This window comes from Caloenas nicobarica, chromosome 3, assembly GCF_036013445.1.
Source record: "Caloenas nicobarica isolate bCalNic1 chromosome 3, bCalNic1.hap1, whole genome shotgun sequence".
NCBI lineage: Eukaryota > Metazoa > Chordata > Aves > Columbiformes > Columbidae > Caloenas > Caloenas nicobarica.
Window position 1 is genome coordinate 99,865,025 of NC_088247.1, and position 26,267 is coordinate 99,891,291.

The 26,267-nt window shown below is 37.9% G+C and overlaps 1 protein-coding gene across 14 annotated transcripts in view; it reads right to left on the reverse strand.

Moving 5' to 3' along the window:
* Positions 1 to 26,267, reverse strand: part of ESRRG (estrogen related receptor gamma) — a 387,444-nt gene that overhangs the window by 129,998 nt on the left and 231,179 nt on the right. The window contains exon 1 of one of the 14 annotated variants that reach the window (XM_065631568.1): positions 24,705 to 24,861. The exons of 12 other annotated variants lie outside the window; for them this stretch is intronic. Coding sequence is in view for 1 of the 2 variants with exons in the window: in XM_065631560.1 (XP_065487632.1) it covers positions 24,432 to 24,442 (11 nt within the window). In the remaining variant the exon portion in view is untranslated. Of the gene's footprint in view, positions 1 to 24,431; positions 24,516 to 24,704; positions 24,862 to 26,267 lie in introns of those variants that run through there. One more of the 14 variants, XM_065631560.1, reaches the window with a different exon arrangement.

The window sequence follows — 26,267 nt, forward strand, 5'->3', positions numbered from 1 at the left end:
AGTTTTCTAAGAACAACTGGTAGCTCTCAGATAAACTTTCTTTTCAATAACTTTAGAGAAAGTAACTAGTCTGTTCTAGAAGCATTTCAATGCCCATATACAAGAGAAACTATACAGGATGCTGCAAGCCTTGAGTAATGCACAATACATAGTGTGACTCTTCACATCTCTACTAAATTTACTTCACAATCTCTTCATTTAAGTAAGACCTGAAGGCAGTCGCTGCTGGCAGAAAGGTACAATGACAAAGTACTTCAATATGGAACTCCTGCTTTACAATGGTCTTAAACAACAGCGAATAAATTGTCATGCTATGTGCTTATGAAAGGTTGAATATATTAAGAATTTATTAATGCAATCACATTCATATTTCCATCTACCTACCACATGACTAATGATATTGACAGTGCTGACACTGGCTAAATCAGTATCAATATACAATTGGAGTGCAAAAATTAACTGCATCTGATTACAGTATATAGCCTTAAAAAAGAAAGCTTTCCCATTTGAGCCACTGGTAGCTCTTCATATTCCACCCATACGTGCAACTGGTTTGGAACGTTACTCTTCCCTCATCTCGCTTATTACGCATACCTAAAGGCAGTCAAAACAACATGCCAATGTTTCATAATCTGTTAATACATTACATGCTCAATTTTCAAGTAGGAAGAGCTCTGCTTACAGCATCATTTGCTACTTCAGAGCTGCGCTGGAGGTTGCAGTGACAGTAAAAATTAGTCACAATAATTAGCGTGAGCACCTTTACTATAGACCATCATGAAAGTCCACTTTTACCTGCACATGAAGTTTTTCTTTTCTTGAAGAGAGAATTACGCTATTTCCATAAATGTCAGAATAGGTTATTAGCAGTTGACATTTTTAATGACAGCTATTACGTGGGAGCATCAGCAAGGCAGCTGTTATTATGCACACCTAGGTACTTTTTACGCTAACAGTGCAATCCATCTGATTTTCCTCCAATACATTCCTCCAACTGATGTTAAACAAAAAGGTCTTAACGTGTTATCCTCATACTTAAACTATGAAAAACAATGCATGAAAGAAAGTCTTAGTCTCAGTGACACAGCAAGACTGTAGCAGAGTCAGGAATGGAAGCCAGCTCCTTGCTTTGACCGTAAAGGCATTTCCTCTCAAATACTGTACTTACTTTCAGTATCATTTCACAGGTCTGTACCAAAATCAATAGACAGAAAATAGTGAGGCATGTACCAGTGATTTCCCATACTCTGCTTCTCTGAATGTAAGAGGAAAAAAATATTTGTGTGGAAAGAAACGAAAACATTGCGTCTTGCACCAACACCCATGACAACACCTCGAGACTTTCACCAGGTTCTGTTAAAGACCTGAGTAACAACCTCAGCTGAACTGCTCTGCATTGAGCATTTTTTTTTTCCTTCAGCTAATTGCACTCTAGTAAAGTGGCAAAATGTGAATCACTTAGTAAGAAAATGGGCACCAGCTGCTATTGTCAGAGAATGGAGATGCCGAAGAAAAGGAAAGTGACTGAATGAAGTGTCATGTCAGAAATCAACGGTGCAACGTGTGATTTGAGAAAACATGACTACTTTACAGAGACAGGGTGTCATTATGGCATCACAGTAATACGATGCTTTGACAACTGCTGGGTCTAACATATCATCATTGCATTAAGGTGCACCGGCTTAGTTGGGGGAAGGAAAAGAAAGGATTTCTTCTTTTAATAAGAAATATCGTAAGGCCTGCTTGGTTAACCCAGTGGATGAGATCATTAATTGCAAAGTATTACTAATCTTCTCCCATGCATGCACAAACAAAACTGTTTATGCATTAGGTCTTTATTCATGAACACACATGTACAACCACGTAGGAAAGAGTACTCTGTGCAAAACAGAACGGCTGTGGTGGGTTTGGTTGTTTAAACAAGCATTGAATGTTTTGTTGTTTTTTGTAATTTCTTCTTTATGTTTTCTTGAAACCTCCATCACTTCACTTTGGTAAGAGAAAGTAAAGCAAACCAATGACTTCTTCCAGAGCAGCTGTCATAGCCACTAGGCAGGCAGAACAGAAGCCACAAAGCTTGAAGCCATCATGTTAGCGGCAGCGGCAGCGGCCTGAGTTAGCTGACGATTGCTGACAGAGGATCCAGCTTCCCAAGCAGCTATTACTGCGCTGGATGCCTCTCCCAAGCTCTGCCAAAGCGCCTCCTACACACAGGGCAGCGAAGACTACGCTGCTGCCCGGTCACCTCTAGTTTAACAAAACAAGCCATTATCTGGGCCCTTCACATGTGCACTTAATCTGAGAGGCTGCACTTTGCTTGTTTTTTTGGTGTTGCTTTTAAAAAAATACAATTTTCAAGTGGCTGACTTGCAACTACTGCAGGCCCTCCAAAATGAGAGGGAATTATTTTAACCTCCCCTCCTTCTCCAACAGTATAAAAATATTCATTATTGCTTCCCTTTCTATTTCACATTGGTTCCCTGTGCTTCCTGGTTGATAAACTTTGTTAACAAGAAGGAAATGATCCCGAGATACCCCAATGTGTTGCAAATTATCACTGTTGACAGCTTCTGCGTTTAAGGATTACATCTGATGCGACAATGCATACTAGTGTCATTTGTCTTTAGCTCATTTCCTTGGACCTATTTCAACTGAGGGTGAGCATCTCTTGTTTATAGCTCTAAATACTGTAAGTGAGCAACTGGCAAATCAATAAAACTGTTAAATGTGTAATAATACTGTGTAATTACTTACATGATGCTTTGCACAATTAACTGTCTGAGGTGTTCCTTGATATAATGGATACTCAGAGTATGGAATAACCTATAAGCCTATAAAACACACCCTGTTTATACAAACAGAAATTATGCTTAAAACTCTCATTCTAATAATCCAAATCAGGCTTTGGCACTATATGACAGAAAGCCTTCCTTTCCAGCCAAGTCTGAATCAATTCTTATGGCATTACTTCACAACTAACGTGATATTTCACTGATGATAACTATTATGCTGATTACTTGGAAGTAATACAGTAACAGCAAAAATACACTTAGATTAAACAAACTACTGCTATTTAATCAATATTATTGAGACAAACTAAGTGTTTTAATAAGTCTGCATAGATGCACTAATGCTGGTTTAATTAAATGTATCCTTAGACATGCACAAGCTCTGCAGCATACAGATCCTATGGTTTGACAGACCATAACATTACTCTTGTGAACTTAAAAGCTGAAGCACTTATAGCCAACAGAATTCAGATCTTTTCAGACTGCAAAATGATTATTCTTTACATCAGGTACTCTTTTGGAAACAAAAAGTAAACAGGAAAGAATGCTCAAAATCCTTGCACCTTTGAGCCAAAACACCAGATATCTGAAGATTTACCCACCCTTAGTAACACAGTTGTCCAATGCATCCAATATATGTCACTGCAGAACACAAACCAACCAAACTCCAACAGAAAAGCAAAAATTAAAGCTGACATTAAAAAAAAAAAAAAAAAAACAAACCAACCAAAAAACCCAAAAACCAAAAAAAAAAAACCCCAAACACCACCACACAAAATCAACCATTATTGTTGCATGTCTGTATGCAACAAATATCTTAACTTTGTTAGGCACTACTACTAGCAGGCTATCACCACAGAAAATATCCTGCAGAAAAGACTTGCCTACTTCTACAGATTTCATGTATTACAAGTAGAAAAAGATGCTTTTTGGTATGCTGATACAGTTTTCAGATACTTAAAAAAAAAAAAAAGGCAAACACTGAAGAGAAGGGAACACAAGAAGTAGATGGCACTTAAAAGGAAAATTATTCTGGAACACCTGAAAGTTATACAGAAATGTATGATTTTGTATTTTGTGTACATACAATGGTTCTGATACAACTTAAACCTCAGTAAAAACTGCACATTCCCACTTAATTTTTAGGTTTCTCTTTTTCTCCTGTGTTTCCTAACATTTTTACATAGTTAGAACATGGCTATTGTTTGGGTTACAACCATATAATCAGAAAACGTTAAGACTTCCTTTCTCTCGTTTACTGGTTTCTAGCCTAATGTTATGTCTTTTTTGCTGCTACAGTACCTAAAGTGCCTCAAATGAGCCAGTTCTTCAGTGACTGCAGAGCTGCACAAACGCCCACTAAGAGACTTCCCATAGTCAAACAGTTTCAACTGCCTCTGTTATCACTACTAGTATGACAGCCAAGTTTCTTCATATGAAACTCAGTATATTGGCCAGGAAGAGTAAGATTTTATTACTCTATTTTCAAAATGCAGCCTTAATGCTTTTAATTCACATCACATGTTGGAAGACAGCAAATCTCTGGTTAAGAAGTTAGGTGGTTTTCTGTGATGGAACATCGTTTTCCTTGTGGTCATACTCCAGTGGTATCAGGTAGAGCCCACATGATGTCTCCAGCCCCCAGAGGGCATCGTATGAAGTGTCAAGGATTCATCTAATGATTAACTGTGAGGATTCTTTTTATTAAGAGAAACCAACTGAAATAGCAAGAGAAAATAAAATCCTACATTCAGCTACTTCAAGGGAGAAAAATACAAAACTACAAAAATAAGTAAAGATTTATTCAAGAACATAACAGCCTTTCTAAAGAGGGATTATTTTGAAATGATTACAGCATCAAAAGCAGTTACTTGCACCAGTCAGAAAGCCTGTACTACAGATCAGAGACATAGCTGTCATTCATCACTTTCCAAAAGGAAAATGAAGACAAAAAAATGCCTTCGGTCTCAAGAGAGAGTCAAAGTTTGCATCATCAGATTTTTCACAATTTCTAGCAGCGATTCCTTCCATGGCTGAAAGGCAGCATGTAGGTGTGTGCACACCGCGTACCTGTCTCCCCACCCAGCTCCCCCACTGATTTTCTGCAGATTTATAGCAGAATTATAATTTGCCAGCTGAGCTCTGTTAAATTGGCGAAGTGATTAGAAAGAACATACCAGAAATAGTATCAGAGAGTGAGCGTCTTAAAAGACTCAGGACTAAAACTTCTAAAGCAAGTGATCCTTCTCCCACCCCCTCACTCAGCGGGCTCCTGCGTCCTGTCCTCCCAGCCACACGCCACCGGTTTAAATCCCCCCCACACGTACACGTGCACACGCGCAGGCAACCAAAAAGCTACTTGGCGAGTTGGAAAATGACGTTTTCCTGCAATCAGTGTTTAAGTGAATGTTTGTCCCAGTGTGTTACACCATGCTGTCAGCTAGCAGCAGGGAGTCGTTGAGTTGTTACTACATTTCATTTGACTGCCAGTAGGAAGCTTTATTTCTACCAACTGTTAGTTGCCAGCTCTAAGGATCTTCTCATACTTTGAGAGGGGTTTATTTTTTTTTTTTTTTTTTGGTGTAGTCCATCATCTTTCTCTTTCAGTCTGAGGACTTTCAGTGTGCGGCAGAAGCAGCTCCACGTCTCCATGCATCACAGCAGTCTCTTCACTTACACTTGCTGCTTTAAAAGCAAAAAAAGTACGTGTATTAAGCCAACTATAAGCCGATCCTGACACACATCAGAAAAGTGATTTTTATATCTGGACACCTGAATGAGAGGTGCAAAGATGAGTATTTACATAAGCAAACTGAAGCAGGGGAATTTTATTCTCATCTTTTCTGAAAAACGTGGGATTAGAGACTGGGGGAATAAGCATGGAGAGATGACCTGGGTGGATTTTCCTTCCAAGGAGAGCTTTTGCTATCCAGATCTTCATATGCTTCCCAGACAGAGTTTTCAGTGGGGCTTTCTGTTTGCTTGTTTCTTATTCACGTATATCCTGATAGGTTTCTCCTCTGTCTAATAAGATCCTATAACTTTAACGGTTGTTTACAATGCTTCCTCTTCCTACACAATAATGATGATTTTGATAATTAGGATCTAATTATAATGGATCTGACAACAACTTCCAACAATGAAAAGCATCTTTAGAAAAATGAAAGCATACGCGTGAATAGAGCAGGGAGGTGGGGTGGGGGAGAGAAATACATTCCTGTGAGACAGCCTGAGAACTCTGGCTGAATGGAAAAGTAATTAACACTAAAGAGCTAAAACTGTAATTAAAGAAAATTTCATTAAAGGGAGGCAGGTGATTCCACTTTCCTAAATATGACAAGGTGCTGTATAAAAATAAAATAGCAGCCGGTTTCAGTGAGTGGAGCAGGAAAGCCATGTCTTTAACCAGATCAAATTCTCGAAATTGGCTGTCAAGACGGGATTGTTGTGATTTATACCCGTCTATCAAGCGCATGAAAGAGAGAGACAGGAGAGGAAAAGAGGCAAGCTGCTGTCGCTTCCATTCGCAAAGCACCTTTAATTTCCACGGCACCATCTGTTACCAAATCTAATTCACATTCCCTCCTAATCTGGTTTAGTTCTGTAATACTAATTCTTCCACTACTCTTATGAACATCACTCTCAAGAAACAGCTTTGGTTCTGGGTTGGTAAAAAAATTGAATATTATACAGTTAAGGTTCTGGTGACTTAAGTGAAGCATGCTGTCCATTAAAATGCACTTCTGGTAAAAGGATTTGTTTCCAGTCAAGTGCAGACATACAGAATTGCTCACATTTGAAACAAGTCATGGGGGAGGGAGGGGAAAGGAAAAGGAGAAAAAAAAAAAATAATAAAAAAAAATTCACAGCTGACAATAGAAAAGTAGGCTGTGGACATGAAAGCAGAGGTTGTCATAAAATACAATTGTTGTCAAGTTTAGTCACTTTCAGTACTGGCTATAAAATCACTTTGTCACGGTCTCATATCGAAAGCTTGAAACTGTATTTTTGCTAAGGAAACTAAAAGGAGTGAAATGTAAGATTCTACGCCAGAGAAAATATTTCTTTCAAATGATGAGATGCAAATGTCTGTTAGAAACCAAAAAAGTAGGGACAAAAATTGAAAGTGGTTTAAAAGAGTCTCCTAAGCGCCATGGTCTTACTCTGATCTGTGTGATGACGACAAAAATCCCAATCATTTTTGTGGGACTTGGAAACGAAGCAGAGGACGAGGCGGTTCCTGCGGCAACGCATCTGCAGACCGGCAGTCCCTCATCTGCTGGGTCCAGGGGTGACTCAGCTTTGCTCTTGCACCCACATAAGGCACCTTGACCAGGTCCTCTCGAAATCAACGTAAGAAGGAAAAAAAGCACCTAGACAAATATTATTACTAATAATATTATGTTACTATTTATTAATAATGCTCATCATTTACGTATTGATTTTAACACAGATCTTAAATCACATTTCCAAGCAGTACCACTACCTCCCTTTTACAGGGCATGGAATAGAATCAAGGTCCTGGGGAATCCCAATCCAGCATATTTTGCCTTTTTTTTTTTTTTTTGCCATGGCTTTGATGAAAACATGCCTTGGAAGTCTAATTATTTATTTCTCAGAAGGGAACTTGCCTTGAACTTCCAGAAATTAGACCCTTCTTATTTTTAAATATATTCTTTTTCTAAATGGAAAACTTATTTTAAGGCTAAATTAAATCTCTTCTTATTCCTACATTAAAATGTTTGGGTTTTTTCTGTTAAAATAATCCAGGTTTCTTTCTGTGTAGCCTTTCCAAAAATAAAGCCTATGGCAAAAATGGCTTTAGCCAGCACGCAGGGTAATGTGTGAACAATGTGTAGTTGTGAATAGCCCAAGGTTTTTATGCATTTAATTTTTTTTTAAGGATTTGAAATGTAAGAGGCAGACAATACCAAGAAAAAAATACTTTGATAGAAGAGTACTATTCTACAAAAAGCAAAAAGGAGTGCTAGTTTTCATTATATGAAACACTAATGCATAAGCAAATTCCTGGCAAAAGAAAATATTACAAATTTTTAACTGCTGTGAAACATCCATGAACAGAGACGACAGTTCTAAAGATGAACATGAATTCTGAAGAAGTCTCCTCCTTCAATATCACTGCTTGATTCACCAGTCACTTAAATCATGTGGGTTATTTTATAAACAGTGTTTGGTTTGTTATTTTAACAGGAAGAGCAGGTAAAAAACAAAACAAAACGAAATCAAATTCGTTCCAAATACAGCACATCTGCCATTCATTGTGGGTCAAAACCTCAGGTACAGGGGAATAGACCCAGCAACTCTGAAGCTCTGCAAATTTCTACTAGCTAATGGTGTTATTCCTCAGCCCAGCCTGGGATTTCCAAGGGTCTAAGGTCCTGATACTCCGATATGCAAGACGCAAGTGGATTACCATGACCTACTGCACACAAAGAAAACCACACTGACATCAAAGGGCTCAAAGGGCATAGTAGTATATATATTTTTTTTAAAAAAATTTTTTTTATTCTTTACACTAAAGCATTTGACTGATCTGAGCTCTGGTTGTTAATGCACAACATTTCTATTTCTACACTATAAAGTCCTTTAACATTTGTAAATCATAGACAGAATCACAGAATAGTTTGGGTTTGAAGGGATGTTCGAAGCTGATCTAGTCCGACTCCCCTGCCATGAGCAGGGACATCTTCAACCAGATCAGGTTGTTCAGAGCCCCATCCAGCCTGGCCTTGGATGTCTCCAGGGATGGGGCATCCACCACCTCTCTGGGCAACCTGGGCCAGTGTTTCACCATCCTCACTGTAAAAAATTTCTTCCTCATAACTAGCCTGAAACTCCCCTCTTTTAGTTTAAAACCATTACCCTTTGTCCTGTCACAACACACCCTTCTAAAAAGTCTGAAAACTTGTAAGAATAAAAGAACCTCTTCCTTTGAAATCTTACACTTTATGTGTCTTGATTCTGGAAGCACTGGAAATTAAAAACAGGCAAAATTAATAGCTGAGTATGTTACTTGGGTGTGGTACTGATGACCAAATCCATCACATGATAAATCGGAGAATTTATAGAAGCAAAACACACAAAGCTTAAATCTTTTCTAGTCTGTCTTGGATTTTAATGTGTGATTACTGATTTTTACAAATAAATAAAAAAACCTTTGGCTTTTCACAGTTCCTTGTTCTTCACATATTACTATGTGTAATGCAAACCTATTCATGCCACTGGGTTTACATGTCAGAGATTTGCCTCCGGATATAAGCAGCAAAGGTCAGGAAATAAGATCTTTCACTTTTAACATGTTTGCATGACTCTAGCAAGTTTGCAGAATGAGCTTTTCACAAAGTCCTGATGTGGTTTCTACTCTCTTATCTTTTGCCTTCTATTTTGGTGGGAGTCACAGGGAGAAAAGAAGGAAATTCAGCACATTCCAGAAAAAATGTCTAAAGCAACAAATGTATACCAGCCCAATTATTACATTCAGAACATGGATGTTGCTACTTGCAATTATAAAGCAATCATATCAATATGCTGCATTTATTGCATGCTGAACCTGTGGTTGCCTTTGTGCACGAAGTCACTGAGAGACTGGTCCGAGAAAAGCTTTACATGAACAGATCAGCATTAATAACTCCATATTTCAGCTGCATTTTAATGACAAACTTGCTTCTATTATTTCAAGAGTATAACGTCTGGATCGAATATTTATTCCCGGTGGATCTAAAGGTCCTGCTTAAGTCGACTGTGCTTGGGCAAGCAATGAAAGACTGGCCTAAGGAGAGCATTCTATTCGAGCATTAAACTAAACTAACACAGAGGTTTGATCCTGAGAAGTTTTGTGCCATGCTAGTTTCAGCACAAGTTCAAACTGCTCAGCAAACTTGAGTATCAGCCCTGATCAGTTAAGGGGAGTGCATTAACTGATAATTTTACATTTTACGTCATGACAGGACTACAGTCTGGAATAAAAATCCACCTGCATTTCACTAAGCATCTGCCTAGAATATACACTGAATCTGCTCCACTCCTTCGCTGGTTCTTTACATACTAAATGGTCTGATAGCAATTGAGTTTTTATATTACCATCGCTTTATGGAATGAATAGCCTAGAGTTCTAAAAAATAAATTATAAGCAGCCAAAGCAACACCAATATGCTCAAAACTTTAACTGCCCATAGTTGGAAGCTCAATAAACTGAGGTTTTTTGTGGAGATCAGCACGAACACCTAAAGGAGGCCACTCTCATCTGCCCCTGGATGGCTGCATCAGACATACTGTCAAATCCAAAATGGGCCATCAACTGAAACATCCGTCACAGGACAACAAATATTGATAGTCAAAAGATTATGTGGGATTGGCTGACTGTACATTATACAGGCATGGTTATCCTACAGGTTGTATTAAATATGAGAGCCTAAGATTTATGTTATGGGTGATAAGGCCAAGAATGCTGTAAAAGTGAAAAAATATGGCAACAGTATGCAGTACATCACTACTAGGATAATTATTTATATTAAAAGTTCCCATTCTTAGACTTCCAACGTGTAGGGATAAAATTCATATATTCAAAGAAGACATAATAATAACCTGTCAGCTTGTGGTGATGGATATGTTTTTAATCCAAATGACCATAGTCTCCAGTCTACCTGTCATAAAAGGCCACGAAAAATGGAATTTTCCTTTCATAATTCTTTAAGTTGAAAGGGAAAAACACAGAAGCATGATAAGTGGCTCATTCCAGTGGACAGATGGACAGGCAGTAGTAAAATGTATTAATAAAAAGCACTGTTCCTTCACTAATGCTATTTTCACTTGTTACACGCTGCAACTGGGAGACAGGTAAGGTATTCCTTCCTTTGACTTATATAATCTAAGTTATATTCCATACAATAAGAGATTGCTATAAAGACTAAGAAGTGTATTACACTATTTAACTGTCAATTGAAAGCGATCCTGCATGAACTAGCACAAAAGCACTTTATCTGCATCTTACTGACTTGAAGTACTTGCTCACAAAGGTCTCCTATTCTTAAACTCTCTGCTACTGGGAAGGAGTATCCAACCTGTATATATTAATTTCTAAAAATTCACTCAGTCGAGGAACCCTGGCAGGAATTTAATAAGTCTATCAGTCCCTTCTGAAGCAGAAGGAAAACTACACAGTCCACTCCCCCCTCCACCCAGTGCACACACAAATCCACACCACATTTGCCATGTATCTTCCTCATCCTGCATTCTTCCAGGGGTAAAAATTACAAAGAAATTTAACTAAGTTAATTTTAAGTGCTGAAAATGTAGGCAGACTGCTCAGTTATTTCATTTTAAAAGATCTTCATTTTCCCATCTGTGTTATGGCAATTTTATTACACATTCGGCAAATTTACAGTAACAAGATGTTCCCCTGACAAATTAATCACTTTCCAAGCATTTTATCATATAAATAAAATATCACCTCAAGAGAGAAAAATCAGCTCAATCAGTTGATTTAACCCATCTTTCGGGGAACTCGTCTGAAACAGATTGAGCGCGTTTTTTCTGAAGAGGGACTGTGCACACATCCTCCTGGACTACCAGCTCATATGGTGAGGTTTTTCCAAATGAAAATGTTTAAGACTACCTGATAGCATGCAAGATTCTTACTGTAAGAACATTGCTGCAATGACCGAACTCTATCAGGAACACAGACTCATTTAACCGAGGAACTATGTCTCCCCTTAGATCACTGATAACTACTTCTGAAACATTTCTCTGGTGTTTCGTCACAATCATAACAATCAAATATATGCGTTTTTTAATAATCTGCTCTCATGTTTTAAGAATCTCACAAAAAATGACACAGGTTAAACTCCAAATACTTTTGCAGCTGATGAAACTTAAGGTGTTTTGCTTGGCTTTTTGAAATGTCCCCAGTGCTCTCTACACATTTTGGAACGTAAATTTTGTTTTTATGAAAGAGACTGGCAACATTAGCAATGCAATATATGAACAGTAGAGAAGTGGGTTGAATTCAAGCTTTCCCAAACTAATCCTTAAAACAACTCGATGCCTTTCTGAAAAGGATCTGTCACTGAAGCAATTTAACCTCTCTGCCATTTAACCTTTCTCCCTCTGCCCTGCTCCCCCCGGTTCTCCTTTCCATTCAGGGACTGCCAGCAACAAATATGAACAAGAACAAGAAGGACTACCTCCTCTGGTTTTGTTACTAGAATCTAAAATTGTTAAAGCCAAAAAATTTTAGCCAGATTTCTTATTTTTCACCTTGAGCTAGTAGTACCAGCCCAAGCTTTTTGTATTTATTCCAATACTCTACAGAAATATGACAGCAAATCACTCTTTTGCCAGAGTCCTGCCAGACAACACAGATAAGTAATTCTTGCAACATGGCTATATTCTTCAATGAGATATTTACAATATTCTCAATAATAAAGTTGTCAGTGCCAAGGAAAAGAGAATTCAGGCATCTATGTAGCCTTTTCATCGCCTTTACTCCCTCAGCAAAGTACTAATTTTACCTCCCCAAATATTAATACTAACATATGAAAAATGCGTATAACACAATTCATTAACCTGCAAGCACAGTGTGCTTTATGGAACACTATCAAGCAGCAACATAAATACCAGTATTTGCTACTTAGGCCATATAATTAATAACACCGTAAATAGCCAGACTAATACCGCAAGGCATCAGTATTAAAAGCCGCAAGTTCTGCACAAGCCTGAGTGGCTTAAGTGTTATCAGTAAAGAATTCTAGATGCACAATTACGAACTTACACACAAATACAAAATTCTATATCCTAGATGTAACTTTCACCTGCTAAAACATTCCTGGTTTAGGTACTTTTACAAAAAGTGACTCTCAGAGGTCATGAAACAAAAAAAATAATTCTGACCATAGGTCAGAGCAACTCCAGATCTTTAAATGGATGCTGAAAACATAAAACAAAAAAGGAAAAAAAAAAATCCAGACACAAGGTAATTAATCACAGTACTCCTTAATCTTAACGCTTTCTATGTTGAGAAAATCTTATATTTGTTGTGCAAGACACAAGTGAACCAGGCCAACTGGAAAGGGTTTATTATCCATCCATCCTTTCCTCCAAGTACTTAGCCAGGAAATTTACTACCTGTATCAAGCAACTTACACATGGAGGCTTTGCTGGATCAAGTCCCAAAAATTAGTGCTTTATTTAAGGAGCATCTTCTTCAGCTTTTGCTAGAAAAAAAGGCATTCTAAACATAAAGTATGTGTCATGGGATGCTTGCTTCTTTCCTTGAAATGCAAACAATCAAAATAAATATATTTTCCTGTTCTAATTAATGTATACTTTAAAAGAACTGGAGCAGCTGGAACCTTAAGCCAATGGAAGATATTCTGTTCTCAACCAATACACACAAATCGACCAGTTTTAATCTAAACATAACTGAAAGCAGTGCTTTCCTTCAACATAAAGTGTAAACACCATAATGAGAAAAAGTACAGGGAGAAGATACTACTTTCTCCTCACATCTTTAAAACTGAGCAAAATTCAGTGAGTTTGAGTGCCATCAGAATACAACTTTGAATCCAGCCCCCTGCTAAAGGCTGAAGACCCAGGTGCCAGTGCAGCCACTGTGGAAGCAAATGAGTTTGATTCCATGCAATACACACACAATTGCTTTCAAGATTCAACTCATCTGGCTCCAGGATCTGGCCAGCATTTTACAAAAACATACGCAATGTTCAAACCAAAGCATAACAATACACAGCCATTCACAAAATGAAGGGCAAATCTTGCAGACCTCACATAGGGCAGAAAGCTCCATGATGAGAAGCAACCTCAGAGAATGTTTGGATGCTTCTTAAATAACCCAAATTCCTACTAATATAACATTTATTCTGACAATATCTAATTAAGGCGAAGTGTCTTCATTTGGTACACCCTTCACAGCTTGCTGATGCACTACAAAAATTCTGCACGTGGCATTTGGATGCTTTGGCGTAAACGTTTGAGATGCATCAAATTCCTTCAACTAGCTTTCCAATTAAAAATTAAACTCTTCTTTTGAAAGTCATGTTCTTGCAGTTGAAGTAGCCACTAATCCTTTTGTATACCACAAAATATTTTCATCATTTCCGCCCCCCCCGCAATTGTTTCCTGATTTACCACAGAACATATACTGTACTCCTAAAAACACTGGAGTCCATCTACAGGGAGAACAAGAACTCGAAGACCTGGAAAGTTAAAATGGTAGAGTTTAAGTTGCTTTCAAAGGTTAAATTAATCTACATTTAATGGAAGAGTCACTTAACTTTGGGTATCACATTTTAGATGCAAGATGGATATTCACATAGATTGAGATAATATAAAATAGTCTCCGGGATCTCAAAGTTTGCAAACAAATGCTCTTCAATCTGAGGAAGATAGAAGACACATAAACTTTTAAATTGAAAGATGACAAAGTGGATTATTGGTTAGTCACACATGCCAGTAGGGTGATCCATTACCACCGACGTTCTACTGCAAGTACACCATGTTGCCTTAATAGTAGCTAGAGCCTTATTGGCTTTTAAAAAAAAAAAAAAAAGTAAAAAGGGTTTTTGCATGCGAATTGAACTTAATAGGTTTGACATGGAGTAACCTTAAAGAATCCAATCCACTCAAATCCCTTTGAAGGTTGCAGCTGAATTTCATGCAAATCTTAGGGAAGTGGCCAGGCTGTTGGGATTTCAAGATGCTGTGTCCTTTTCTTCTGCAGACCTAAAACCAGGCAAAACAATGACACGAAACTCTCCCACAGTTTCAAGGATTCCTCTTAAGATGATCCTGGTTTTATACTGCGGCCCAGGAAAGCTTGACATGTAAAATCTGAAAGCAAGTAGAATATCCGACATCAGGAAACATTAATTTGAAGCCAATCTTTTTGTTTGTTTTTTTAAACACAGCATTGGGCTAATGTTTCACACATTTAAAAAAAAAATCTGACACAACACCACTATTATTAAAGTGTTTAGAATAGCATGACACAAATTAATTTCCTGTGCTCAAATCTAACACTAACAACTTTTACCTTTTCTAAAAATAATTCCATTTTAACACGAAATAATCCACCATAGTGTAAACCTTCTGCTGGTCATTTTGCAATTCAAGCAGCAACTTTAAAATAAGCCTATTTGTTTTTTCAAGGCCCCTGTAACAATATGAAATTCTGTTTGCTCACCCCCACTAAAAAAAAAAAAAAAGGATAAATATTTAGTGTTCTACACACGGTTATGTGGGCACAAAAATATATATATTTATATATATATATATGTATATAACAATTTATACACTGACAGTTGGAAAATTATTTGATGACTGGATTTAATCTTCAACTGATAAACCTGAGAGGAAAAGGGAAAGGAAAAACATTTAGCAACCGCTTTTCCTCTTAGAATAAAGTACAGATGGACTACAAATGTAACTATAACAAAATCAAAACCACACAGTGTGTATAAAGCACTGACTATGCAAAGTAGTTATAAATTCTTGGTTAACAAAGGGCACAGAAAGCCCTTTAAGGAAATATTTTATTTCTGCTAAATTAATACCTAAAAGCATTACATTTCATCAGTTTCACTTAGGTTTAAAGTCCCCAAAGATTCTCCTCCTGAAACTGGCTATATTTTATGTGCAAACCAGGCTGAGAGCTATCTAAATCTAGATAAAACTCATTGGCTTGTAATCTCCACAATGATCTATACATCTAAATCTATATGCAAATCAAACGCTCTCATGCATTAACGCATTCCAAAGCATCTAGGAGTAATAGAGTGCTTTCTCCCTCTCACAACCCCCCTCCCTTTGCTCCTCTCCCCCTCTCTTTATTTACACTAGCTACCTAAATAATTCACACTGCCTTCTTTTCAGCCTGAATGTTCTTCTGTTGGAGCCCGCAATGAGCTATTGCAGGAACCAGATGGACAGATGAATGCAGCAGGTGGGACAGATGGCAGCCCGCCCTGTCTGACGCTGCCTGCCTCAGCCTGGCCTGCCTTTTCCTTCCAGGTACATTAGCATCAGCGTAGCAGAAAGCAGTACGCAGAGGGGAAAAAGCCCTTTACATACAGTACTAGATGTATTGGTTAAATAAATGACCAGATGCTTATTTACTTTTTAAACCAGAATGCAATTTACTTCGAGTGTGTAAGGCGCATTTCCCCTCTTCCCAGAGAAAAGTCTGTCTCTATTCTCCGGCAAGCCCCCGTGTGGTGTGCACAAAGCAAAATATGCCCAAAATGTTATAAAGATCTTAAACTAATGACTTCACAACAATTTTGATTCAGTTTTAGTTCCCAAATACCTCTGCCCTTTCACAGGTAAACATTCTAATTTTTTTATATCTATAAATCTATGGATCTTCGGGTACATGGTCACAGTTTTTATATGAAATCTTAACAGCTATTACACACATACTGAAAAGGCACAGTTTCATTCTGTATAGTATATACCTTGACTGAATTTCTTCTGCTTCCCATTTCAAGAGAGAGATAAAACAGTTTACCATAAACATTTGGTACTTCTAAGAAAGAAATGTAAACAAAAGCTGAAGCAGTAAGTCTTTGACTGCAAAAATTAACATTTTAATATGTTGCTTTCCCCTCAGGAACGCTGGGCACAACGTGGTGAAGACGACAGTAAGAAAAAACTACAATATGTATTTTGAGCAAGAACACATGAAACTGAGGAAAAAAAAAAATCCGGTGACACACACAGCAGTGTTTGAATTGCGTAAGTATCACTGTGCCAGAGAAGTTACTCTTTATACAAAATGTATTGCTCTTCAAATGAGCAGAAGTGATTAACTTCATATTCTTTTCAGATCAGCAGGCGACTGATTCAGTGTATTAATTGAAATTGCTGTTTCAAGGACAATTGTTAAAAATCATATTGAAAAAAGGTATTAAATGCAAGTGGTCAGGTAGATGCTCTGTGCAATCCTGCACTATCCAGATTTCTCTCTCCAACCTCTTCTCCCAGCCCTTGTTCCACAAGGACGGCAGCAGCCTGTGCTGCTCCCTGGACCATCCGTCTCCCTTTCACTCTGCTTTGCCCTCTCCCCCTTTTTCATTAAATGCACCTTCTCTGAACTGACAGAAAGGAAACCACCCATCTCTACCTCAAAAGCTGGGTAGATTTCTGTTGATCTGCAATAAACCAATCCATGCTTCCTTGTTAGCCTGAAATTAATACTTTTATTTTAAATTAAAAATATAAAACCACACGAAATTTTTACACAACTATATATGCACACATACAGGCTATGGTTGCACTTGCCATGTTAAAAAGAAAAGGAACCATGTCTATATTTACACACTGTACACCACAGTAGAATGACAGAGGCCTATACATACTACCATAACAGAGCAAGCAATTACACAAAGTTGAAGGTAAAAAAGTAAAGGAAAAAAAAAAAGGTAAGTCATGACATGTTCTGTGTTAGATTCTGCTCCCTGTGAGCATACTGGCATAACTGGAAAAAGGAACTGACTGTAAATAAACCTGTATGGGTAAACAAGGACTGGTCCAAACTGGCAACTAAAGCCTGAAACAAACAGGAACTTGTCTCTTCAGAAATTTAAACACACTCAGTAGGCACTCTAATAATAATAAACATAATAATTTAACATCAACTTTCATCTGGCCCAGGGAGAAGACATAGCAGTATTATTAAAAAGTTTATTCTTGTTTATTTCTGACCTGGCAGAAGCCAGGAATTACAGAAAACCTCAAGGGACAGACTGCTTTCATGGGAAGCCCAGGCTGATTTTGAGGCCAAAGAGGTTAAGTGCTTCAGATAAACTTTGGATAAGCAGCACAACCTCTGTATGCTTATGTGTCCTAACTGAAAATCCTGAACTTCAAGGTTTTATATTACCACGTCTCAGCAGAAGGGGAAAAAAAAAAAAAAGTGAAAGAATCTGCAGATCATACATGCAAACCGACAAAATTATGCAATAGATTTTGGTACCAGCAACTTCTAGAAATGGTGAACTATGCACTAACAGCTTCAGAAAAGCATTTCAAGATATAGTAACTAGTTTACAACATTAGAGACGGTAAAATCGGTGCACTTTACCGTCAGTTTACAAATGCTATCACAGAAGTCATGATTTCACTGTGATGATATAAGCTGTTTTCTCAACAACAATATATGAACAGAACTCTGAACATGCAGGAACACCCTCTTTAAAAATAAACTTCTGAGCCACTGCCAGGTTGTCACAACAGAACACACACGCTAGTAGAGCAGCACAGAACCAAACTCAGATTCAAAAAGCCTATTACATTGGTAAACTTGTTTCACTACTGATAAAAACTTAATATAATGAAAAATTAAGAATTCCCAAGCCTTCTGTTTTCCTCAGCAAAACTCATGGTTGAAATTGGTCATGTATATTAATAGCACTGAAACTCTTTGTGCATTTAACTGTATGCAGGGAAAAAATAAGGGAAGAAGAGACTGATACTAGGTTCTTTCTGCTTTGGACATATTTTCACAGGTTAGGTATTATTTAAAAATAATTGCTTTTAATAGAGTTATTAAATCCACTAATAAGGTGACATGACTATCCAAGGTATTTTAGAATGTTAATTCTTGGCTATTTTTTTTCTCAGAAACAAACCTATTAAATTCTCTTTAACTTCAAATTTAGACGTTGAATGCAATCTTCCTGCTTGTGTAACGGTTGCCATTGCTTTGTGGACACCATGCATAAGCAAAGCCCTCCTCATCTGACGTCTGATGTATCCCCTCAAAAATCAGACCTGTACCTATAAAGAGGTGTATAGGGACAAGCTGGCAGCCAAAGGAGTTACAATGCAAAAGTGTCTGTGAAGACAGGACTTGGACCTTGCAAAAGCAGCTACCGGTCATGAAGGCATTTCAGTAAAAAATTTCATGCCCAAGTATGTATCTGTAATCTGTCAATTTGCAAGGAGTCAGCACTGATAAGAGAACACCGAATAATAAAAAAACCACCAAACTCCATTCTGTTCTATGAGGAAAGTAATTGTCAATTCCAATCCCAAGGGAGCACCATAGGAAAGAAGACATAATTATACTTAAACTGGACTTCATATAAATAACATGAAGTTGATTTTCAAAAGGATCAAATTTTCATTAGAGCTCTGCAAACAGAAGATCTGATGAGTTTTCCTAGAGCTGAGGTTGGACTTCTGAAAACGCTTCAGGAAAAATGAGTCATTTTTTTGTGGGTTGGGATTTTGCTTTGGGGTTGGGTATTTTTTTAATTTTTGTTGTTTTGTTTTTTATTGTGGGGTTTTTTTTATTTGGGGTTTTTGGTGTTTGTTGGTTTTTGTTTGGTTGGTTTGGGGGTGTTTGTTTGTTTGGGTGTTCTTTTGTTGTCGGTTTTGGTTTTTAAATCAAACTACATATACTGCGCAAATGCGGCCTGTCAGATACTAAGCTCTTCTCAAATCTGGTCCAGGAATAATGGGAAACAGAGGGAACAAACAAACAAAAAAAAAAGTAAGATTACATACACTATTTATGAAAAATTACATCACCCTGAACACATCTTTACCTAAAACATGAAAATGTATCTGGGCAGGTAATATGCTGGTAGAAGAAGGGAAATGGGAGTAGCTTACAAACAATTCTAATATAAAACAACAAGTAAATTCTGCTTCCATTACAAATGTATCCCCCTAACTTTTAATACAGAGCATGATAGCAGAATTTGATGCTTAATGTAATGGATATAATAAATATATGGCTTTAAAAGCTCCCAAGTATGCAAATGCCAAGGAATAGAAAAGCTGCCTTTTTAAAGGAAATGTGTACAGAAGAAAAGAGCAGACATTAAACCTTAAATTGTAAAGATGTAATTTCAAAAAGACAATACAATCTACATGCTCCCCCTTTGTCAACGACCAAAAAAATTAACACTGAATGCCAACATTCCATCCTCCCTTCCCTCTGCTGCAAAAACTGAAGCGCTAACTTTGAACACCTTGACATTTGCCTCTATGCCTCTGGTCCAACACTAGCAAAGGTCTACTCTTAAAGGAGGAAGAGATGTCTTTAAAAATCTCAAATACGTAATAATCCTTGCACTTATTTCTCTGCAGCTGAGCAGAGACATTTACATAGTCCACTGAACACTGTTTACTAAACACAGGAGTGCTTCTATCTCACTGCCCTTGTAAAACCAAGGCAGGGGTTCTGTTTTTAGTGCACACTCAAGTTCAGTGTTAATCCTGTTTTATGTTGTTCACACCTGCTGCTGACTAGCAGCCTGCTGATGGGTTGTGGTTTGGGCTGCTCTGAGACAATCCTCACCAGCTTCAACAAAAAAAGCAATCACTAAAGTGGAAACAAAACCCCAACTGCTATGCAAAAACTGCAAAAGGGAAGAACCAACGTGCATGTCTCATTTTCCTTACGCTGCTCCTCTCGATTATTCAAAAGTTAACACTGGGTTTCAAGAGCACATGCTTATATTTAGTCTTCATGCCTAGCTGTTCTGAGAGTTCTTCTCAGAGAAGAGACAAACGTCATGGACACCATTTTTATAAATATATGCTGTGTAACTCACCTTTTCCTTTGTGCCTAAGAAAATAACAGGCTTTGCTCTAACAGAAGTAATGAATGTTGATAAAAGTATCCTTTCCTGAACCTTTACAGAAACAAGCTTTTGCCATTAAGTCAGATCTTCCTCCCATGGATCTCAGAGGTAAAATACACCCATGGCTTCATTTGTATAGAGATTGAATGCTTCACCAGAGACAAAAAGGTGATCAGTCATTAAAGGAATGGGTCTGGAATTACACAGTGCTCATACCCAGAGAGAATAAGAAAAATCAAGGAAGGGAACCAATTACAACAGAAACCCTTTGTTTGACAAACACATTGATGCAAATTGTGTATTAAGATCAGGGACAGAAATCACAAGCAACTTTATCAACTTAAAGGCTCAGATATAGGGAGTGTCATTTACAACAAAGTTTTGCACTAGAAAAGTCTCTAAAATGGAGGGCAGGACATAATTACTTTCACATCTGCCTTAAGGTACTCTTTATACGACTAAAATAACATAAAGAAGCACTAGAATATGTGGCAAGCAAACACTGTGCCTCCTTTATCCTGTTATGCCATCTTGGCCTATTTCTTTCTACAAAAGAGAGAGAAGAAAAATGCTTTCTGTCCCACAGCCAAGTTCCTATATCTCTTAAACACTATATGAACCTTTCATAAATAAAATGTTGGTTGGAGGCCAGTCAAGGCAATTCTCCACCTATTAAAATTTATTTTGCATCTTATAGGGAAAGACGTGCTAAAAGACCATGACCATCCTTTGTGACTTCTTGATTCTGCATAGGCACACCAAGGTGTTTCTGCCTATATAGGAGGATAATATGAATCGGACAGACATATGCATTCCATGTTGTAGCTTTCCACCCAAAATTCATCAGCAGAAACAAACCAAGATGAATCTTTACATAAATTTGGCATTTCAGCCTCTCTTGCAATTCAGATACAAAACCAAGGGAAAAAGGGGTCAGTCTCACTTTGTCTTATTATCTCCATCTGAAGGATTTCTACCTCCTCTTTAGCCAACACCAGACTGAAGATATTGGCATGATGCCAACACTGCTTTTAAGCTCAAACAGAAAATGTTAGGGGGTAACCTTAGTATTTCCTGGTCACACTCCTTTAGGCAACTCTATACTGGCGCAAATGTCACATCCTGGCAGTGAATCCTCGGACACAGGCTCAATTTCTTCATTGATTTCTTTTAAAATACTACCAAATCATTCATTTTTTAAATCCATTACAGAGCCTGATCCAAAATCTACTAAAATGAATGGCATTCTTTCCATTTAGTTTTGAATCAGGCCACTACCAGTAAAAGAAAAAGATTTCTTAAGACAGATGCAAGAGCTTGGCAGCAGGCTGTCCCTCATACCTTGGAAAATCTCTGCTAACTTATCTAACAATGGTACAGAAACCCCACAGTAATTTCGTCAAAACACAGCATCTGCAGCATTCCTGTTGCAGTATTACCTAATGCACAAGTACCACACATTAAAAAAAAAATTTGGGGGGAGGGGAAGGAGAGAAAAGTCATCCATCATGTGTACATGAAGGCCACTGCTCCTAAAAAATTTAATATATTCTAAAAAGATATAAAAAGACGTAAAAAGCTTTCAGATATAAAAGCGCTTCAGAAGCTGGATTTTAATATTGCCAGGTGGGTTTTTTGCCAGATTATAAAGTTGACTTAAATGCCAGGATACCGCATTTCAGAAGCGGTAGCGGCTTACATATTGTCTAGTATTAGTGGCTGACGCGTATTGCTGATTTTCCAAAGCTAGGCTATCATCATCTGGGGGGGGAAGAAAAAAGAAATAAAAAACCAAACACTGGCATTCCCTACGAAGCTCAGTACCTGCTGCCTTCAAGCGCTCTTTTCAGGTATGGCCTCCACAGAAAAAAAAAAAAGTTAAGACTACTTTATTTTGATTATAGTGCTTTCCCCGGGCAGGAATTTTTATTTCAGTTTGAATCTTTAAACCATTACATTTTCAGTGATGCATTTTTATATTTACAGTTGACATCTTCATAGAAGAATGAAACCTTTGAGCAACAGCTCTAAAGCATGAAGGTTGCCTGCAGTAAGTACTTAAATTATTTTACACCTAAATGGAGCCAGTTGTTTTTAGCTAAAATTTAATAAACCTTAAATCAATGACCTTTCTTTTACTGAAAGCCCGCACTTAGGAAAACTAACTTTCCCAAGAAACATATTTTGGAGAGTAAATGCCAAACAAAGGGCTATTTAAATCTGAACATTTTCTCAATTTATAGCTTGTGGACATTCAGTTCCTAAATTCCCAACTAACTGCTGCCTAATGTATAGAACAGTGGTGCCTTGCTTTAATCACATGCCATTGATTTCAGAGTGTCACAGTGATCTCATTGACAGTAATCAATAATAATCCAAAATCAATCAAATCTGCTCTTGCACTATCATTCATCAAATGTGAATATCCCAAAGTTAATTGTAGGCATGTGAAAGAAAAAGAACCTGGAAATAAATTTTTTAAAAATTGTAAAAGGTACAAAAATAAAAATCAGTAAACTTTGAGAAGATAACAGTGCACCCAAGCACGCTTCATGTCTGCTGGGGTAAGTTAATGATGAATCATACCTTGCCTTCCCAACAAAGACTCTGAGATATATTCTTTTTCGAACACGAAAATACACAGCAACTGAAGGCAGAGGACATACTAGTAAATGATCGTTACTTTATGAACAGCCATGTTATGTGCTGAATTTCAAATGCGTTGCCAGTATATTACAAAATGCACAAGTATGTTACACTATGAAGAACTGCACAGTGTAAGTTAGCCACTGCACTTCACAGAGCAAGAGAGGATAAAATCACTGAATTTCTGTACCAAAAGCATGAATAGATGTAGCCACTTATCAAAAGAGCTGTTATTGTTGCTGAGGACTCCTCTCTCAACATATCCACCTGTAATTTTGTCAAGGTAATAAATCCCTCCATTCATTACAGCACACTCAAAAGCACCCTGCTATTTAATTTAAATGGAAAAAAGGCCCAAAGTGTCTAAAACATTTACTTTTGCTAATGTAAAAGTGCTGGCATTTTACTTCATTCCAGATAAGCCGGTGCCAGTGGATGTGATTATTCTTTTCTTATTCAAAGCATATCAGTACTTCGAAAGCACTCTCAATCTTATCAGGTGTATGAACAACACTGTTACTGAAAACAGTTTGTACTGCTCCTCTCTCTTTCTGCCAGGCTATCAGATAAACCCAACTAAGTAACTGTATTTACACACAATCAAACATAAGCTGTGTCTTCAATATATTGTGGCCTGTTTCTGGCAAGCTACAGGTTTTCTGCTTGACATTAGTTGTAACAAAAACCCCAGCAGTGAATTAGCTTACAACAAAAATACAGCCACCCTATAGCATGTAACACAAAATGCATGTGGGGAAGAATTAAAAAAAAAAAAGGGGGGGGGAAGGGAGGAAAAAAAAAAGTGAAATAAGAATGATCACTCAGTATATCACAGGTATTTGCTTGTGCTATCTGGAAAAGAGTATGGAAGCAGTAGGATTCAAGTGCATTCAAAACATACCCAACACAGGACTTGAGAGCAGGGTAAAAATTTCTATTTGCTTTTTCGTTTATTTTATTCACCTGTCCTCTAGGAATTGTGGCTGGTTCGCGAGGGGTGAGAAAAAAAAACAGAAAGGATGGAAAATGGTTAGAGTGTCTGAAGGCGTTTGAATGCCTTTATTGTTTTTGTCTGGAACAACACCATGATTTCTCAGGATCCAACCTTTGGCAATAGAACTAAAAGACCCACAACAGCAACAAAAAAAACCAAAACAAAACCAACCAAACAAAAAACCCCACACACCTCCACCAAACCAAAAAACACCCCAACACCAAACCACCACACACAATACTCCCCCCCAAAATAAGCATCTCAGCAATTCTCTTTTCATTCAGTGCCTTGGATACCGAATTTTCAGTGCTAATTACTGAGGAATAACAAATCTACCACTTCAGAAGGACCATGGCTTTGAAGATTTTTGCTTACTGCACAGCCATAGGAAATACGTGCAGGATCTCTCTTCATTCTTCTCAGAATGATAGCTGCAACGTAGTATTTGAAGAGTTAAACGTTAACCTGGCTGCGCGTTGAGGCACTTTCTTTCGGCTAGCTAAACGAAAAGTTCTGGAACGCCGGGAGAAATCCTGAGTTTCAGCTCTTGATTAGTCGCAGCCTTCTTTAGAAGCTGAGGCTTCAGTCCCTGCTCGGAGCGCTCCTTCCCACCGCCGCCCCCAGCCCCGGCAGCCTTTTGCCGAATACCTCTGATGGAGCAGCAAAGGGCAGGCACCTGCCACCACCTGAGCCCATCTCGCACTTCTGTCCCCGCTCCTGGCGCAGAAGGAGCCATCCTGGAGATGGGGAGGAGAACAATGAGCTGCATTAAGCCAAGTGTGCAGTGCCGGGTAATTCAGTCGATTGTTGTTTCTCCATCTGTGACACCGGGGCCTGGTGATTGATGGGACAGGTGTCATTCATACTAGCGTCAGCCACCAACAGTGGCTGCTCGGCTCTTTAAATATCACCCAGCACCAACTGGGCCCAAGCAGCTCCCGCGAGAAGAACGATGGGGTGGCTGGGAGGGTTCCTCTGTTACTGGGAATCTGATTCTCATCCCTGCAACGCTCACGGGAACAGTTGGTTAAAGACGTGGCATTTCATGCCACTTCAAAACATCTAATCTGTCCCACTACGTTAACGGCTGCTATGAGAACACTGCCAGGGAATTCTTTCACTGCTGGAAAAGTGGATATAAATTAGTAGAGGAAATCTTGCATTCACGGAACATTAAAATACTGTGGTGAAAAAAAAAAATCCACTTTTTGCTGTAAGAATTTTACCATCTCTCTATTTTGCTAGCAATCCATCTGTATTTGCTTTTGGAAACACACTCTAAATCTGTTCGTTTTTAAGATGACACGTGAGTTTCAGCTTTTTTTTTTATTAGATGTTTTTTCTCCTTAAAAAGAAGTGCTAAGGAAAAATCTCACAGACCTTCTGAAATTAATTCCTCTGAAAACTATGTTAGCATTAATACTTGTCAACTGAACATATCACAGCCCATCTAATCAAGAAAATACCAATTTAAACATAAAAGGACGCCAGCATTCACCCTCTGAAAAGACATGCAGCCAATCTGAAGACAGGAAAAAAAAAAATTAAAGTAAACAAAGAATATACAGAAAATTCATTGATCCTTTCTCTCTGTTGCACTTTCACTATATGGAGGATTATACAAACTGCTAGTAACTGACTATACTAAGAGCACAGCTAAGTACATACAGGACTATGATTTCACCATTTTTTTAAACTATTTTTCTTTATTAGGTTTTCCCATTTTGTATTTCCTTAAAAATATTCATGGGTGAGATTAACAAAAAAGTGTTTCTTCCAAAAATAGCTCTATAAACAAATTCAGCAATAGGGGTAAAGGGGAAAAGAAGACCAATATCACGGATAAGGATGGACTGAATAAAACAAGCCACCTCCTCCTGTCTGCAGCCACGCTGGCACCTTTATATGGGAAGGAATTTCAGAAACGCTCAGGAACAAGTTAACACTACATTTTAGATAGGCTTTTTCATGACACTTGCCAGTATTTCTACATCTGCAGGACTTGAAATTGTTTAGTGTCAGCTGACTTGGTGACAGGGGGGCTGGCTTATAATGTTTTAAATATAGTTTTGTTTTTTAAAAATATTTTTTTTAGTTGCTTTTGGTTTTTTGCTTTTCTTGGTTTTTTTTTTCTGAGGCCATTCAAAACAAGCAGCAGCAACTCCACATCATCTTCTCATTCCAACTTGCCAAAGCCATCAATCTCTGATC